Below are 20,038 nucleotides of genomic sequence, written 5' to 3'. Positions count from 1 at the left end.
ACACACACACACACACACACACACACACACACACACACACACACACACACACACACACACAGTGCTGGCAGCAACGGTAGGGCAAACATGAAGCGGTCTAAAGGAAAAACGTTTTAAGTGCAATATTAATTTCAGATACGATTTATAGGCAACTTGTTCTGAAAAGTGTCTCAGGAAACCAAATTCTCCTCTGGCTTTCAAAATCAAGGACAGAAGGAACAAAGAGGACGGACTACAGAAGGAAGCGTTATTGGAGAGATAGTGGCTGATTTAGCGTGGTATCCTGGCGACAGTTCCGTTGTGACTAGAGCTGCAGAGTCCCTTAGCGTGAATGTCATTAGCCCTGACCGTTCCAGGGCTGTGCTTTAAGCCAGCTGACCTGCAACTCAACCAGAGGGTGAAGGAACAAAGTCTCCAGTCGAGAAAATAAAAAATGGATGTAAAATAAAAGGGATAAAGCATCCACTATGACACCCCAGAAGAGACATAAAGACTCGTATTCAAACTGAAAACTAACAAATCTTCAAATCTCAAAAAATGGTAAGGAAGAACGGGAGATGAGACACATTAAGAAAGAGCTCCTCTGTTCAAAGAGTGTAATTATTGGTGAGCAACGCATCGAACCAAACAACAAAGTGTGTGTTAAAACCCAAATCTTGAATTATTGGACAACAACAAAAACAACGAATCCCAAACAACACAAACAACCATTGAAATCCATGCCATGGAACCGGAACACATTTCCCCACTCATGGCGTTTCAGCGGTGAGCCGAAACACACCAAAATGTGCATCGGTCTGAGCACACACTGCACACAACACGGGTGTAGTCACACAATCGGGGGGGGGGGGGATGAGTTCTGGGGGTCAGAGGTGACAGGGCTACTGTACGTACAGACGTGGTCCAAGCACAGAACCTGCGTCCGTCAGGTAAAGTCTCTGTCGTTTCCTGAAGACGTTGTACGAGTGCACACACGCACGACGATGGACAGATAGAAGGACAGAGAAAGGCACAAAAGAAGAAGGATGTATGTGTTCCTTACAGCAAGGCATCATGAGTTGTGGAGATAGCATAGCGAGACTATGCTACTTTCTATGACCAGTGGTCATAGAACACAATGTAAAGCTGGACCTATGGTATTATCTATGAATGCAAACATACAACTTTGTAGCTAATATCTGTATATTCAGTATCATAACACACGCACCAAAAAAACAATGCATTCAAAAATAATATTTGCTTTGCACTCACCAGATACCAAACATAGTGGAAGCGGCTGAATATCCTCATCTTTCTAGCAACTGGCCTACATGCATGTGTGTGTGTGTGTGGTAGCAGGTGAAGCTAACGAGCATCAGCTTCTGCTAAACGTCCCTGCTTACTGTAGCATCTCACTGAGAGACACCGTTAGCCTCAGCAAACCGGCTCCTCTTCTGAGCAAGCATTCCTCTCGTGTGCCAGTGTGTGTGTGCGCAAATTTCGTCCTCGTCATCGTCCAACCTAGCCCATCCTCCAATACGCACACACTGTAATCACCCTCTGTGTGTGTGTGTGTGTGTGTGTGTGTGTGTGTGTGTGTGTGTGTGTGTGTGTGTGTGTGTGTGTGTGTGTGTGTGTGTGTGTGTGTGTGTGTGTGTGTGTGTGTGTGTGTGTGTGTGTGTGTGTGTGTGTGTGTGTGTGTCTCACAGCAGGGTTAGGTTAACTAAACATCAAACATTTATAGTGACTTTAGTTTAAGGAGGCTCTCTCCCGTGTCTGTTCCTAGCATTACTACAGCTATGGGCCTGCCCTACAGGCATGAATAAACCAACAGAATAAACTCAGACTACAATTCCCAGCTGCTCATCTGCCCCTGAAACCTCAGATAAACGTCGGATTGAATGGTGCACAGGTCATGACCCGTAAGGCACAAGGCATTCCTCCAGACTGTTGAGGATCTGTTCTTTGTCGTGTTGGAACCATTCCCCTCCTTGTGTTTTATATACGTTCGGACAGATTCAGCACCACAACGCCTGGAGCTATAAAGCATCCCGACAGTCCTCTGCTCGCTGGGGACAGAGCTACCAGAGCTCAGAGATTCACCCAGGCGGACAAGAGCTAAACTGAACATGAATACACACCATTCATTAGCTCCAGTGCCATTGAGCAAGGCACTAACCCCATTCCCAGCATCCTTACTGTACACTGCTCTGTGAGAGTGTGTGCTATCTATACAGTCACGATGAATGCACCACACATTAATCCTGCACACATAATGTCCTCACCATGGTAATAAATAGGACGTCTATTCCTGTGTGTTCCTTCAAAGCCCTAAATACCCACACTACACACACGTGTGCCCTAGGGCTGAAGGATGCAGACGGAGAAAAGAGCAAAGACATCACAGGTCAAACGGCCCCTTGAGGCATGCCGCAACATTGCATGGTGAGCCATCGATCGGTTGATGTAGGTTAAATGTAGGGTGTTAGTACACAGAACCAGTCTGTGCACACGTGTTCCGACAGCAAACCGACAGGGGAATAGGATTCTTCCCAATCATAACCTGAACGGGACGATCCTGGTGCAATGAGCTGTGTGAAATGCCTCCATCGACGGCGTTCATGGTATGAATGACCTTCCGGGCTGACAGCACTTTGAAGCAATGCAAAGCCAGGGATAACACGTCCAACACACGACAAGCCCCGGCACGCTTGAGGCAGGAAGCGATCTGCTTAGCTCGGCAGGGGAGCGACACACACACACACACACTAACACACACACACACACACACACACACACTCAGCAAGAGGACCGCCATCGTCGTTCACGGTGGAGAACGCAACACTCGATACGGGACAGGAGAGCAGGAAGGAAGGAAGAAGAGGGACGAGGACGGGGGGGGGGGAGGTGTTAAATAGGAGGAAAACGGGGCTTACCTGCAGAGCAGCCTGGAGAGGGCGCAGAGTGACAGAGGGAGGGAGGGAGAGAGCAGAGCTTTGGTTAGGGGTGCTGATGTACAGCACGCTACAGAGAGACATAAGGAGAGGCGAGGAGAGACGGAGCGAGAGTTGAAGGGGAGAACAAGCATGCGAGTCAGACAGTTTAAAAATAGCGTGTGGAGAAAGGGGGAGTGGAGGGGGTCGGGGGGGGGGGGGGGAGGGGCAGTGTGGGGAACTATGTGTTCAAGGACAAACAGTGGCGGGGATCCGGCACCGAGCATCTATGGAAGGGAGGAAGGGAGGGAGGGAGGGAGGGAGGGAGGGAGGCTGTTTGAAATGGGGAGGAGACAGTGAAGGACAAGATAGACTAGAATATAAAAACATAAGAATGGAAGAAAACATTAGAAAAGGGGGGGGCGATGGGGACACAGGGAGACACCAAGAGGCAGTCACAGACAGACACACAGACAGACAGACGCCCAGCGATACCCATATAGAGATGGGCCAATCTTACGCAGCCTTATAATCAGATACTTTTCACCTCATTTGGAGAGAAATTACCCATTTCAACCATAGAGTGAGGGAGTTGACATGGTGACAGTATTAGTGTCTTCCGATGGGGACTGGACATGACTTGGGCGTCTGAAGTCCGGCTGCAGATGAAACCCGTCTCCTTTGTTTTTGAAGCGTGACCACCACGCTTCCCTGAAGCCGTCAATAATGTATGAGACTGCAGCGACTGAGATCACCCCGCGGAGCACCTTACACCTCAGGAGCTCAGCGGTGTGCGAACCACAGCCACGCCCCTCCGCCCCCATTGGCCCTTTACATCCAGAGGGGCTGGAAGGGGGCCAATCCCTGATGAGATATGCAAACGATCCTATCCAATAGTCTTAAAAGGGAGTTCCCCTTGCGGAAGCATAACGGCACAAACTTGGTAGTTTAATGAATAGTAGTTTAACAAATTGAATTGTATTACAGCTCCCTCAGTGTTTAAACGATAACTAAGGCTAGGACCATTTCGGAGAGATTGTAGAAGTAATTTGCACGTGAATAAGATATACAATTTTCAGTTAACTTAAACACTCCACAGTGCGTCAGCTCATTGGAGCGAGTGTGACACGGATTCAGCAGAGCTCTGCCGTTTAGCCCTAAGCCGTTTATGGGCCTTTTCTTGCCTTTTTCCGAACTGTTGAGCACCAAGGACCTGGACTGGTGAGTCATACGACATAGCCCTGAGCAGACAGGGGTTACGGGGTTGATCCGATACATGGTGAGAGCAAGATAAGATAGTCCGCCTCGAGGGGGGGCAGGGAGACGGTAAAGTAATATCAGAGCAGAGCCCTCTGGCTTTACTTTTAATGGCAGGGCCTGAGTGCAATCAGAGAGGCTTTGGGATGGGGTCAGAAAGTACCTGGATCCCAAATCTAGTAAGTGCATGTAGTACTATTAGCTGACGTGTGTGTGCGTGTGTGTAGGTGTAGGTGTGTAGGTGTGTAGGTGTGTGTGTGTGTGTGTGTGTGTGTGTGTGTGTGTGTGTGTGTTTCAACTTCAATGTTTTCTTTTATTGAACAAGGTTTTTGAGTCTTCTCAACATCATGTCCATTCCCAGTTCGTACTAGACATTGCTCTCTTAAGGAAAACGACACGACAATAACAGGAAAGAAGAAACAATAAACATGTGTGTACCTTTTGCTGGATGGTCGAGTGCTTCTGTTCCATGTCTCTCTTGTCCTTGGCTGCATCCACCACCAGCTGATCCAACTGGAACACACACACACACACACACACACACACATCCACTCATTAGCCAGAAGCCCCCCCTAAACCATCGTCCCAACCCACAGAACCATGTGATCCCATCGACATACGAGCAGGCAGAACCCCCTGCCCTGGTTGACGGATTAACGCGCCGAGCCACCTGGTTGGATCCACATGCACGCACTCCCCAAACAAACGGGGATATCATCCACATACATAGACAGACCCTTAATGATGTGGTTCTATCGACGTACATACAGAGCTACCCAAAAGGCTTGTATCGACATTCACACACACACACAAGTGTCCAGTATGAGTAAGAGTGGCAACTGTTATGTCATTTAACAACGGGGACGATTGAGTTGGACTGAATGGGGCCTTTCTCGGCTGCGCGTCTCAGAGCTCCGATAAACCAGCCTCGTGAAACCATCCAGATACTGAGGTTTGTGATTGCGTTTCAGAGTGATTATCAGTCTGGCCTTGACTCGGCTGTGATTTATTTTCAAATATGGGCGTGCCGTAGTTGTTAAGAGAACAGCGGCCAATCAATAGTGAATTAGCGAATGCGCTTAGATGAGAAGCAAAAACATATTGTCCTCTGAGAAAATTCCAGATCTATTTTCTTCTTCTACTTTCAACGTCCCCAATCTATTTTTGGATTAAAAAAACACCCCGTTTTTTGTCCGCTCCGCAGATTGCTCCACTTTCGCTATGTGGACTAGGCTCACATAACAAGCAGACTGTTTACATCCATCCGTTGGTGGAGTCGAGCTGCATCAGCGCTATCCATTTGCAAACAGAAAAAGGGAACCCGCCAAAATATATACCAGTCGTCAACCAGGGTGTTTCGGTGTGTGCGATGTGCGTGGGGCCAATTTCATTTTCTTTCTTTTTTCAATTTGAGGAACAACCAGCCAATCGACCGGCTGGGATCAGCTCATTCCCTGGCTTCAGATCCAAAATGGAGTCTGCTACCAGAGTCATGTCATGTGTGAAATTAGGTCTGGGGTGATTGATGCTTCTTCTGCTCCTCCTCGCTAGTACTCCATGTTGTACAAACTCAGGGTCATCTCTCTTTTTTCTTCTTTTCTGCAGGAAAAGATTAACCCAAATAATAAGGAGGGTCTCAGTGTGTGTGTGTGTGCGTGTGCGTGTTTGTGTGTTACAACTCTAGCGTGGCTGGTTTAATGGCTTGTTACCACAGAGACCAACCTACAATAGCAGCTCCCCCAGATCCCTACACAGATGGATGGCTATCTGGTGAAGGGTTGCTTTGTTTAGGGAGAAACACTGAGAAATACTAGAGAATATGGGTGGAACTGTTCAGATGTTGGGGCAAAAAAAACTCTCAAGGGCTGCTGAAGTTGAGGCCAGGCAGGGTGGCTTGGTGGCTGAAAAGAGTGTATTTGGAAGAGATAGCTTCAGGAAACTTCAATAGCGAAGATGTGCTACTGACCTATCTGAGGATTGGTTAATCCCATCCTGTTTGACTAGTGAAGCTGTGAGGAGAAAGCAAAGCTAGTTCAGGTATCTAATCTCATTGCCTTTGATCGCCTGTATCAGGGCATTACAGATTGCAGAGGTAAAGGTAAAAAGTCAAACTCGTTGACCTTTTGCTTTGTTTTGAGTAGCTTTTATATTTTCATGTTTTATTGATTACTAAATCATTGGTTTAAGCTTTGAACCTGTATTGTTGAGAGTTATTCCGTTCTGTACATGAGACACACAATGAATTGATACATCTTCCATGCCTAAATTATATTATGTAGCTGTAATAGAAAAACAAAGGCATATAGATATACAGTATATTGGTTGTTTTTAAATCCAATTTTTACAGCGTTTGTGCGTTTAATGAAAAACGCACCATATAATAAACTGCATTAATATTGAGCTGGGGAAGAAACTGCTTCTCTAAGAAGATTGTAAAATACCTGTGAGATTACAGAACACAGAGAGGCTGCAATTTTGTCTAATCTTCGCTGTTTAACTTTACCTTGGACGGACAGGAAGGAATAGCTAACAACCAAAAGACATGTTGCCAGTTAAAATTAAGTACATAGAGTTGGTATCGGAGGGTGTAGGCCTTTCAGCTTTGTCTTGTTTGTAGTGGTAGATGGCAGGTGTGTGCCGGTGTGTGCGTACGTGCGTGCGTGCGTGCGTGCGCATGCATTCATGTGTGTTTGATAACATCAGATGGGACATGTTTCTCCCCATAACAACATATCCACTCCTGTAGATTTAAATGGCAGGAATGATGAGGTACGTGAACAGCATGTGGGTGTCACCATACCCCCCTGTTACATACATCTTGTTTACCTTGTGCCTCACTAACGCCTTATCTGACAGCGACAGGGCTGAGGGGGAGATTACGACTTCAATTGCTTCATTGTTGGTGCAGAGTGCAATACTCTGACTCAATCCAACAAACCACGGGGTTAAATAAATAAATAAAGGCCCCTGGAATCAGATGTGTCTGAGATGGGAACCTATGATTCATTCATTCATTCATTTAAACTGAATGTTCAGATCGAAGGACATGATTAAATTAAGCGCAACGTTGCGATCGGAGGATAAGATTGCGCAAGTATTAGTTTGAGGTTTCAAATGGATGGAAGTACCGGTAATCTGTATAATTATCTGTGAAATTAGTTTCTGAGAATGAGAATGCACCTTGTGTTGTTCTCTTGAAGTCAGGCAAATAGTGGGATTTTTGTCTTGATGGGATATTTTTTATGGTTGTTGTGATTGTATTATTGCTCTGATCCTTATCCTGACCTTACGTGGCAATTTTTCATGCAAAAAAAAGTAATGCATTAACCATCTACCTAATACTAACGCCTAAATAGTACCTACACCAAACTCAATATATAATATATTGTAATATACCATATAAAAATTGACCAATGTGTCATTAGGGTCAGCCTTCACTTCCAGCATAGAGATCTACCATGTTTTTAAAATAATATTGCTTATAGTGCTCTGTTTCTAGTTTCACAAATCAATAGCATATTCAATGGCAGAGGCAGACTAGCTAAAATATGGGCAAACCGGGCATTTCATTTAAATTTTCACTTCATATTTGTTTAGACCAATCATATTGCCTGAGGTGGGGATCTGTAAGCATGTCATTTACCGTTTACAGCGAACACAAACTTGGCCAGCAGTAGTTTGCTGTAAAAAAAGGCTCTGTAAAGATATATATTGTATTGGGCCACTGTAGAAAGGCACATATAGAAAATGTATTTTGTAACAAAACTGGAAAAGAAAACTGTTTTTGTTTTGCCCGGGTTCTTTGCCGTCTCCCCCCAGGAGCTCTTCCGTTACATTTAAGACTACTGGGTCTGAGATTACACAGATTCCATTCTTGTCTTAAACACAAATCAAAGTTTGCCTCGTTATCCGTTCCATTGGGGATCTTAACGTACAAAATAAACCACACCTGTTCATTAAAATAAAAACGCATAAATATAGCTAATCAAAGTAAAGCTGGGAACAGGCAAAGTACTTAAAGCCCAGCTGACAATCAACAGTTACAAGGCTGGCGGCTTGGGTAACCTCTCCCCTCTCTACCTGCGGCGGGGTCACACTTCACCAAAGTGTGATTAGCGCTCTATGCTTGCAGTGTTGCATGCTGCTTATCAAACCTGTTGGCAGCTCTTCCACATCTCCCTGCACAGCCTCTCCACCTTCCTCAACTTCATGGCGGAGAGCGGAAAGGAAGAAAAATCCACTTTGGGGCTTTCGAGTGGCCTTCCACGGCTCTGAATTGGGAGTGCCTTGTGGTTCCCGGTGTGTGCCGTTTCACACGGTACACACAGCACTCTTCTTCTCACTCTTCACACCGATGTCATGGGCGTCTGCTCCTCTGTTGCTCCCTCTCCGCTGTCAAAGCCTTTCTGTCGTTCCTCTCCTTTAGTTTTTTGGATGCTTCCTCTCCGGAGTCACATGAATTCCGCGCCTCGAGTCTTCTATTTTAATCATTTCTCACAAGAGTCATCGGATCCCTCTCTCTCTCTCTCTCTCTCTCTCTCTCTCTCAATCTCTCCGTCTTTCTGCCTCTTCCTACGGCTCAGCCCCTCTTCACAAATCTCTGGACGGTTCTGGCGTCAGACAAGCCGCCGTACAGAGTGAACACAACTCCAGAGACAGACGCCTCATGTTCCAGCTGCTCACTGGGCTGTAGGATTAGTCCTTTTTCCTTATCTACAGATCCGGCAGCAAGAACGTGGATCGTTATCCTCTTCAGAGTGGTTCGTTTCCTTCCTGAGGATCCCTAGAAAGTGCAGGTCTCGGGTTTTGAACGGCAGCTTCTTTCCCTCGTCATGTTGCTCTTACGAGACGTCTTTTTAGATAATTTGTAGAAGAATGTTTCTCTCTACTCTCAAAGGCATCTTGCTGGTTGTTGAGGCAATTCCCCCAAAAAGACTCCTGATGTTTCACGCTTCAAAGCATCCGTTTTCTCCTCTTCCCTGCGATCCACACTTTGAGAGGACATCAGAAGCACTTGCACTAGAAATCCCCCAAAAAGAGGAGAAAACGAAAGTGCTCAAGTAACTGGCATTAATCCCGGGAGGTATTCAAACCAGCCGATTCTCTCCTCGGTCGTCCATAGCCTTTTTTCTACCGAGCCACTTCATACAATTCCCCGAGCGTTTTCCACCATCTCTCCCTCGTTCTCTTTCCAAAAATCCTGAGCTCTCTGCCTCTTCTGCCGTTCTTGCGCACCGTTAGCTACACATTGGGAAACTCTCCCTCCCTCCCTCTCTCTCTCTCTCCATCTCCCTCCCTCTCTCTCTAGCTCTCTCCCCTTCCTCATTCCTGCTCATGCTGCTCCTCCGAGGATCTGATAATGATCCCTCTCAGGAACGCTGCGATGGCAGTGCTGCCATGGTCACGTTCCGGCCTGCTGCAGGAGAGCCTCGCCCCTCCCCCGGGCCACACCGGAGGCTCCGGGGTTTAGGCATAAGGTATACTGAGTAGAAGGTATATGCTTCTACCTTATGCACGGTATACGTTAAGTGAGCACGCACACTTTACGTTAAGTATACAGACACACAGACTGTATACGTTAAGTATACGCACACACTCACAGTGTACGCTAAGTTTACACACCCGTACAGTTTAAAGTTAAGTACACACAAACACGCACACGTTCACATGCATATGTGTACACTTGTGTTCACCGTTGTAATGCTTGTGTATGTTCTGTATACTTGCGTCACACACGCACACACACACACACACACACAAATACACCACGATACCCAAATGGCAGAACACACAGATGAACAAACACTGAAGGGGTGTGGAGGTTGGGTAACAAAGTCCCGCAGGAACCCGCTGTTAGTTTCGACTCACTTTGAGCACTGACGCAAGAGGAATACACAGAGTCAACTTTATGCTCCAACTTCATTCAATAGAGCTGCTGATAGAGTCGTCTACTTAATGCTCCAACTTCATTCAATAGAGCTGCTGATAGAATCAAATGGCAAGAGGTTTTGCAAAAACCTTGAATGTCTTGAATGTAAATCACAAATTTCCATCTTTAAACCAGATCACCATTTTGATACAATTCAACATTTCTTGAGAGAGCGTGCGTGCGTGTGCGTATCCATGTGTGCGTGTGTGTGTCTCGTGTCTGTCATTGTGCGTGGGTGAGCGAATGAGTGGTCCTACCTGCCCTCCAAGCTGCTTCATCAGGGGTTGCAGTTCGCTGAAGAGGTCATAGCCCTGATGGAAGAAGGTCAGGTGGGCGTACATGAAGGTCAGCATCTGCAGGGGAAGAACCAGTGTCAGTACGAGCATCTTCCTGAGGACCCTGGGACTCGGACTGTGCAGAAGGTGCCCGTTAGAAGAGCCTTTACCGATTTGAGGATTTCCGATCTTCTCTTGGATTGTAGGACGTTGATCTAGAAGAGAAAGATAAGGTGGAAAAATTTACTTTTAAATAGATCAATCCCAAGGAAAGCGATGTACTTATTATATATTACATTTGAGAATAGCACTTCATGTATTTTATCGCACAACTATCGTAAACCCCAACCACATTACACTCAAACTCAAATCCATCCATATGCCTTAAACAACCTATATTTATTATTATTAAAATGGGAGAAAAACAGAGAAATCCTGACAACTGTGACATTGGCTGGGCCAAACATACACAAAATTCTGTCGAATGCTGGAGAAGATTAGACAAGCTTGAAATGCTTATCAATTCACGGACAATTCAGTGAGTGTAGTTCCCCACATCGGCACCAGGGGGAGCCGACACATAAGTGAGCTACCGCATGTTGAGCCACTAGTCTCCCATACCATCTGCACTGCACAACTATCTCCTGTACCCCCCCCGTGTGTGTGTGTGTGTGTGTGTGTGTGTGTGTGTGTGTGTGTGTGTGTGTGTGTGTGTGTGTGTGTGTGTGTGTGTGTGTGTGTGTGTGTGTGTGTGTGTGTGTGTGTGTGCGTGTGTGAGGAAACGCACCAGAGAAACACAAGTACGTATGAATCCATCCATGCATCACACACACACACACACACACACACACACACACACACACACACACACACACACACACACACACACACACACACACACACACACACACACACACACACACACACACACACACACACCTTTATAGTATGCACAGTGTGGCATTGGGCAATCAAAAGTCCCTTCTAAGTATTTTTGTCTCCATTTTAACTGGAGCTCACAACCTCCTCCATATATCAAGCTCCCGCCTACCATCCAGGCTGTCACTATCTGCTGCACTCCATGTAATTAAGGAAAGAAAATGCCACGTAAACAATCTATAAATGCAATAAAAAGGTAGACTTTTTATTTTTTCAGCAACGGTTCATAAGCAAACTACAGTCGCAGAGGTTTTTCGCCAGGACCTCAAAGTGCTGACGGTGTGTGAAACTTCAGAGGTTGGCAGATTTCAATCGAGGAGGCAGAGTGACTTATGGATTTCCTATTGCGCCAGCGAACCGCTCAGAGAGACTGAGTCGATTTCTCAAACAAACAGAACTCCTTTTCGGGGAAGGAGGATTTCGAAAGGAACCGTTGCAAAAGGCCACTGCGGGATGTTGTGAAACTGCGTCTGTATAATATCTGCAAAATACAGAAGGAGGAACATAGCTAATGGTCAGCTTCTCTTGGGCAAGAGCGGTGGTAGGTTCCACTTTAGCCTTGTTATTCATGACAACAGCTGAATTAGCCCCATTGTATTATCTTACCATGTATGCACTATCATTATCTGATGGAACAGCAATCTTGTCGTTCCATATATAACACTTGAAGTCATGATATAAATAATACAATGACTTCCTTATACTAGAATATTGCGTGCATCTGAAAGGAATTTCAAGTATTTCTCATGTTCAAAATTATTTTAAATACAATTCATCAATTATCTCACAAAGTTTCTCACGACCTGAAACACTAGACTGGGTACCCCCAGCCCGTTCAGCCGGTGGTTTTAATTCGCCCTGCAGCAGTGGCTGGAGAAGAGCAGTACTTGTATGCCTGTTTCCGATCCGCTTTCCCTGGAGCCAATCACCAAGCTGGCTTTTCCCCCCGGCGCCTAATTGGCCGGTTTAACACAACGACGACAGGGAAGTGACGGCACGCAGCCAATTGCGTACAGTCATTTATTTTGAACTAGGCCCGTTGAACACGCCTCTGAAAAAATGACAGCAGCTCAACCGCCCGATCCCCCATCACGCCCGGCTAAGGAGAGGGACTAAATCCCCGTCCCGGGCTGACCTGTGAAAACCCCCTGAGCAACGGGGGGCGGGGGGGGGGGTCGGGTACCTGCAGGACGTAGTCGAGGACGATGTGGCGGAAGCACTTGCGCGTGGCGGTCAGGATGTTGGTGGCCTCCTCCACCTCGTGCTGCTTGTTGCGCGGGGCCTGGGCGTTCCTGGCCAGGGCAGCCTCCTTCTCCTCGCTCACCTTGTCAAAGTGCTTCTTGGACTCCTTGAACTTACGCAGGTCTCTGGGGGGGAGAAACGGGAGGACACGGGTCATGAGTCACGAGGACCATGAGGAGACATTTACATTTATCAGATGCTTTTATCCAAAGCGACTTACATGGGTTAATACACACATTGACACACCGACGGCAGAGTCAACCATGCAAGGCGTCAGGAGCAGTTAGGGTTAAATGTCTTGCTCAGGGACACATCAACACTCAGCTAGGAGGAGCTGGGGATCGAACTAGCAACCTTTCGGTTACAAGACAACTGCTCTACATCCTGAGCTAAGCCGACCCACGACCCCGATTGTGTTGAAGAGTTTTTGGAATATGACGCTTTAGTAGGTCGAGGTCATAAAACAAAATGGAGTAGGTCCTCTGTGACGAGAGTGACATATGCAGGACTTGATTGATTCAATAAGAGCTTTTGTATTAAGACTAGTCAATGATTATTATTGTTGGATGAGTGAACACCATGCCGAACAAAGAGTGTGTGTGCTGTACTGATTCATAACCATGAGCCAAAAGAGGTTTCCAGAGTTCAAGAAGGGATATGTCTTTAATATCCGCATTTCCAAAACTTGTGTGTCTTACGCAAGTTCAGAGGTGGCGGTTAAAGGAAAACTATGTTATCGCGGATGTTGTTGAAAGAAGAAAAAAAACGAACAAATGAGCCTTGGGAGAAGAAACCAGAACCCCAGGAAACCCTTGCGACCTCCATGCATCATATTCTTCACCTATTTCCCCGGAGTTTCTCCTTTCTATGAAACATAAACATGACTACAACTACCAATGTTGACATAATTTTTCTGCAGGAAAACATAGGGTAACCATCAGTTATGAGTGCCATTCTTTCAGCGTCACCCTGTATGGATATTCATCACACGCCAGTGCTAAGAGCTGGCCAATGATTTCCGTAAACTCCAACGTTCCCAGCATTCCCTGAACCTCAGCACCCTGGGAGGCCTTGGTGCTAAAGGTCACCTTCAATATTGAAATGAATGAAATAAGATCGAAATGTGCCGACCAAAGCGCGAGGACTTTTAAGGGAGGATTTGTATTAAGGTGTGACACACATTGGGTTATTAGACGTGTTCTCTATAGGAAAGCTACAGAACATGCTGTCCTGTAGCTTTTTTACTGTAACTGATTTAATTAGATGTTCTCCCATCCAAAGACACAAGGCCAACATAATGGATTTGTGGATTTGTATTAAGGTGTGACACACATTGGGTTATTAGACGTGTTCTCTATAGGAAAGCTACAGAACATGAGATTTGGACTCCCCATGTGGTTCATTGGATCCACATTTAAGATCATGATTAATATCAAATAGTCAAATCAATAAATGATTGAAGGTCGCTTTGTATTCATTTCTGATTAAAACTAACAGCAACTTTGATGCGGTCAGTGGACATTATTTTGAGACACAAGAAAGAAATGTGAAGCAAAGCCACTCGTGAAGGCCAGAAAAAACACGGTCGATCAAGCTCAGCCAACACTTACTCCTTGACGAACGTTTGAAGCTGGGTCTTTATTGATCTCTGCGCCTGATCGAAGAGTATCTGTGAAGAGAGAGAAAAAACGGACGGATTAGCCAATTCAATTGCCCTAACCAAACACACAAAAAAGGAGCCTAGCGGAAAAATTAATTATTATCATCTTTCCTTCTGTAAGCAGCAGCTGTGGTGGAGCTGATTCAGACCTGCAGGCTACGGCCTGTTCTGCACAGTCAGCGCTCGGTTACTTATAAGCCTCGCTTCTACTTCCTCTGGCCAAGTTTAGCATCGACAAATGGGTCCATATTTCCATAAACGCTCTGTGAGTTCCCCCCTGAACGAACACGCACACACACACACACACACAAACACGCACTTGTGTGTGTGTGGTGGCTCTAGTTAACCTGCGTTTTTCCATGAGACCCAGCCTCCCGGAAAAAAAACAGCTGCCACGCATAAACAAGGCCCCTGGAAAGATCTGCGCTGCGTTTGACTTATAATTCCTGGACTTAGGAGACGGATGGCAGCGGGACCCAGACAATACGGCCAGTGTGGCGGGAATGGGCCCGTCTTCTTGTGACACACGGCACAACGGATCATGTGCTTAGAGATCGCTGACATTGAGAACACGTATGAAGCAGTCAGCTGATGTGGCCGGTCTGTTGAGTCATCGCTGCCTGGCCTCAAGATTGTGGCTGGCTTGGAGAGGGGGAAGTGGGGGAGATGAGTTAAAGAAGCCTCTCTCCATGAACGCTCGTATGAGTCGTCAATGGTGACCCGTCCGAACGAATCGGTTCAGACCGATGGAGATCCGGACGCTGTTGTTGTTGTTCGGCACCAGCCCAGATAATAATTCAACACAGATACACACATTGAAGTTATGTCCTATTAGGGCTGCATGTATCACTGGTCTTTCTTTCGTTTGGGGGAGGTTTGCTGGAATCAAAGCCAGTTGAATATATGAGTAAACTGTACCTAAAAAAAAAAAGCATCCATCATTAACTCCAAACCTCTGCCCAGTGTGAAGAACTCACGGCGTCTAATCAAACCTAGTCTGGGACGTTAATCAGACATCAAGGGGGCTCTCTGACTCTCTCTCTCCCCCCCCCCCCCCACCTCCACCCGGAATTAGTGGAGGGGTCAAGATGACCATCAGGAGGATGTGGGGACCGGGTAGAAACCCCCAGTGGAAGACGGGGTCAGAGTCGAGGTCCTGGGAGAGACTATGGAAACAAGAGCACGCATACTTCCACATAACGGATGTAAACTTGGTTCTGCTTAACGGTTATAAACCAGTGCACTGGTGTGGATTTAAGGGGCTTGTGTCTCTCTGTAGAGGAACACAATACTTTGTCAGACGGGCTGTGTGTAGAGCTGGAAACCCGACACAAGTATTTTGTGAGAAATAAAGTCGTCTCTTGGGTAGAGACGTTGCGAGCGGTCCACTGAGCATTAGGCTGTGTTCACATCTGCTTGTGATCGTACCATAAGAGCCAGAATAAAAGATGTGCTTCATCAGAACAAAAACATACCCCTGTGGACCGTGGAATTCTAAAAGGCGTGGGTTTGAAGACTTACTTGGGGTTTGTTGGGTTTCTATAAAATCCCTGCAATTAACGGTGAGGATTCCTATGGTGTGCCTTGCTACTTCGCACAATGCATTGTTAAATCCCCATTAAAGGTCTGCATGCAAACCCTTTCATAGGGAGCTGCTGCCGGGTCATGTTCCTTGTGTGACCCACTTCGGGGAAGCAGGCGGCCAGCAACAAATATCTTGTGTTTTTTCAGCCAATGGGATGAAAGCCAGGGCTGGAGCAGTCAGGGTACTGAGTATCTCCTTTTTTAGTACCACTGCATCGTCTTCGTCCTCTCTAACCTCTTAAGCTGCAGCATCTGCTTCACTATACCTCCTTACTGGTCTGCGACTGTAAGCTAATGTCCCCCAGTATTTGACCCAGTTCTGAGTGCCGTTATGCTGGGACTGTGAACGGTGATTGAGGAAGTGCTTGGGCGATTAACATGGCAGCGACGAGCCGGTCGTGGTGGTGGTGGTGGTGGTGTCCTACCGTGTGATAGTTGATCATCTCCGTCAGGCTCTCTGCAAACTTGGTGAGACTGGACTGTGGGGCAGAGGAGATAAACACAAAACGATGACGATGATGATGAGGAGGAGGAGGAGGAAAACACATGCGCCAAAGATGAATAAGTCTCGATATGCATAATATTAGTACATAAAACTACGATGATCCTTTCGGGAACATGAATACATACAAGTAAACATTCAATTTAGGAAAATATATACGTTGTGGATTGAAAGTATGCAAAGCATGCATCCCCTCCCGGCCATTATTAACCGTATGCGAGATGCTATGCTATGTTTGCACAACAATGGGAGCTATTGGGAAAGCGAATTCTCCGGTCTAAGCGTTGCCTGAAAGTAAGTATAAACTGGGGCTGAACTCCGGACCCAGCAGAGAGCCAGTGAAAGGAAGTACACAAAAGGCAGAGGGGAAGTACCTCCCCCCCTCTCACACACACCCCATGCAAACCCTTGTGTGAGAAAAAACAAAGCAATTCACAGTCCGGTTTCTACAAGGTCTGAAGGACGGACATTGAAACCCGAAGGGTTTCATTTGGAAACACAAACATTATCTCCAGCCACTCTGAAGATATCGAAGTATCGATGTTTACCTCAGTTATGCCTTATTAATAAAGAATATATTCTACATGTGCTCTGACACAGAAAAAGAAAAACATGTCTGTTCGTTTCTACTTTCACAGATCTGGTCCAAGGGTTGCGTTTCCTCAGAGCACAGCGAAACCCAGAAGAGAGCCGGGACAAACAAACTGAATAGTTAAAGTCTAAACGGACACGGGAGCACGGATGGACGGAGGTAGGTCTCAAAGTGTTAAATGAATAATGCACTTCATCATCACCTCGATGACCTCATCTTTGGTGGACTGCTGCGCCAGCTCCCGGATGCCGTTGACAAACTGTTTGTTGGCCGTGTTGTAGGCCTTCCCAGCGTCGATCATCCCAATACACAGCTTCACCAGCTGGACGGAGACCGGGAGAGAGACATGGTTTTTTCATGTGTGGCTTAGAGTGAAGTACACAACGATAACACGTTTTATTAATAACAGTCATGAGATGGGGGGGGGGGGGGGAAGTGATGCACAACATACAGGAAAGGGAGAGAGATAGTCGCAGAGAGAGAGAGAGGCGAGAATAGAGAGCGAAATTAGAATTATAAATAATTTCATAAAAAAAAAATAGAAGAAGAATGGACGATTGCCGAGGACAAAAACAGATTGGGAGACAGAGCGAGACACAGATACACTGATGGAAGACGAAGATAAAAACCGAGCAAAGTGAATAACATCTTAAAGCAATGCTCGCCAGGCCTCTGTCTCCAGGGCCGGTTTCATCTTACAACTCTGGACATCTGCTCCATCAGACTTAAAGCACCACACACACACACACACACACACACACACACACACACACACACACACACACACACACACACACACACACACACACACACACACACACACACACACACACACACACACACACACACACACACACACACGGCAACACAGTGGGACCCGTAGCATGAGCTGGGCTGGCCAGGCTCAGCAGCTACCTACTCAATACTAATCCTGGAGGAGAAAGATCTGCTTAAAACCCCGTCTTTCCCCTCTGACTCATCGGTGCCAGGGATAATAGATGGTTACGTCAGCTCCAAAACAAACAAACACTGGCAACGCTGTCCGTTCCCGGACGAGGAGGAGGGAGAGACGTTGCGTGTTGTGAAAGGCAAAGCATCCACCTGGATTCATAGACATGTGATATACCCGTAGGCACACCGTTTGGCTGGGGATCAAATACTACCCGGGGGACTGACGGTTCTTTAAAATGTTTAAGCAACACAGTTCCGGGCATCTGTGCCCGAATTTGATTTAAATCTGAATACAGGCCTATGTTCAGAATGTGGGTTTTGGAAATGATGGTCTGAAGGGTTGACTGCTAGCTTTGACATTTTTTGACTCCCCAAGGAATACATACAATGCAATAACTAAGTGTGTTTACACTGCGGGGCCGTGCGTCGTGTGTTCCGGTCGGGTTGCATGAGCTGCACGTGGAGTGTGGGGCCTGTGTGGGTAAGAATGGGATCGGGATTGTTTGTGTTCATTCTCTCCGCCTCGTCGCTCCCCGACCGTGAACAGCCTTGTCGTAGTCAGCGGCCCCACGGTACAAGACTTATTACCCACCTTCTCAATCCTGGTTTATGGAGAACAATAAGACTTTTAATCATCGGCTTGATTAAAAAGTGTGTCGTTTTAAGGTCTGGGGCGGAGGCCAAGGCAATAACAGCGTCTGGTTACTTCTTGAACTCAAGGGCACGCACACACGCACACACACACACGAACGCACACTCGCACACGGACACACATAGGAGTTGCAGAACAAGAGGGGAAATGACAGTGGAGCTGAGTCACGCTCAGAAGGACGTGATGGAGAGAGAGTGGTCAGGGGGGTAATGAGGAGGACGAGTGAAAGAGAGAGAGAGGCGGGGTGGGTGGTGATGGAGGGAGAGGATGGATTGAGAAAAGAGAAGGGGTGGCTGAAAAAGGGTGACTGAAATAGATGGTGAGGGGGAAACAGGGTGAGAGGATGAGGTATGGTACATAGCGAGGGTGAGGGTGAGACACGGTGAGAGGTTGAGATCATGTTGTTGATCAAAGAATCAGTTAAAGCAGATGGTACACACACGCCCATGCACTGACATAGAGGCAGTTCCCCAAGCGGAGGCAGGTGTTATGTCGGGAACATAATACAGTAGCAAGCGGGAATGCTGGCATCAATCTGCCAGCTGCAGTCAATGTCTAACAGTATCCTGCAGGTGGCCAGCTTTGGCTTGCCACAGATAGGCTTGATGTGTCTCTCCTAAACACCTGGCTGACTACTGATGCATCTCTGTAATGTTTATTTGTTTTAGACTGTCATCAAGCAAATGGGGGATTTACATTTCACAAAATAAAAAGGTCTCTTTACTACCGTGACCGGAATCTAACGGATTTCCTGGACATACTCACTTTGTCAAGCTTGGATTCCAGCTCACACACATCCCCCTCCACTTCCTCTATGGTGGCTCTGGAAGGACAAAATGAAATACAGTTAAACATTTCATAACATGTTTTGCATTGATAAAACATTTCATTGAAAAGACAATAAGACACACTGAAGGGAAAATCCATGCTATAACTTTTTTTTATCACAGTAAATACAAGATTATGATATCAATCCCATAAGATGAATTCAGGAATATTGCACAGTCCCACACACTACTAAAGTGAAGGTATCCATGATACATGCATTAAGACGCATCATGTGCACACCTACACACTGAGACAGTTAAACAGGAAGCCAGCTTGAGAAGCAGTCAAGGTTTGGCAGCTACACAGGGCCACGCATCAGATTTGACAAGTTTTGCCTGATGAGGCACATGGGACAGCTTGGTGCTACAAGGGGGACCACAGCATACAGCCTGCATGCCAGAATACCACGGCAACGAAAGCTGGGCTCGACCCATCATAGCGGGATGCACCATTCATCTTTGACAGTTACAGCTAGGACATGTGATCGAATAAAAGCAAGAACAACGAGCCAACAGTAACATACACTAATGACATAGAGGCATCAATCTTGTATATTGGGCTCATGCAACATGGATATCAACGCTTGTTTGCACTTGTGTGTGTGTACACACACACACACACACACACACACACACACACACACACACACACACACACACACACACACACACACACACACACACACACACACACACACACACACACACACACACAC

General features: G+C 46.5%; 1 protein-coding gene across 2 annotated transcripts in view; it reads right to left on the bottom strand.

The window, feature by feature from the left end:
• The window catches only part of LOC130393197 (arf-GAP with coiled-coil, ANK repeat and PH domain-containing protein 2-like), a 49,782-nt gene that overhangs the window by 19,869 nt on the left and 9,875 nt on the right, over positions 1 to 20,038 (bottom strand). For both annotated transcript variants that reach the window (XM_056603819.1, XM_056603820.1), the window contains exons 2-9: positions 19,261 to 19,318; positions 17,095 to 17,214; positions 16,224 to 16,277; positions 14,165 to 14,223; positions 12,496 to 12,679; positions 10,544 to 10,588; positions 10,356 to 10,451; positions 4,608 to 4,682 (exon numbers count right to left, since the gene is read on the bottom strand). In XM_056603819.1, coding sequence (XP_056459794.1) covers positions 4,608 to 4,682; positions 10,356 to 10,451; positions 10,544 to 10,588; positions 12,496 to 12,679; positions 14,165 to 14,223; positions 16,224 to 16,277; positions 17,095 to 17,214; positions 19,261 to 19,318 — 691 coding nt within the window. The remainder of the gene's footprint in view (positions 1 to 4,607; positions 4,683 to 10,355; positions 10,452 to 10,543; positions 10,589 to 12,495; positions 12,680 to 14,164; positions 14,224 to 16,223; positions 16,278 to 17,094; positions 17,215 to 19,260; positions 19,319 to 20,038) is intronic.

The sequence above is a fragment of the Gadus chalcogrammus genome, chromosome 12, assembly GCF_026213295.1.
Source record: "Gadus chalcogrammus isolate NIFS_2021 chromosome 12, NIFS_Gcha_1.0, whole genome shotgun sequence".
Classification (NCBI taxonomy): domain Eukaryota; kingdom Metazoa; phylum Chordata; class Actinopteri; order Gadiformes; family Gadidae; genus Gadus; species Gadus chalcogrammus.
This window is presented reverse-complemented; position numbering and strand designations above follow the sequence as displayed.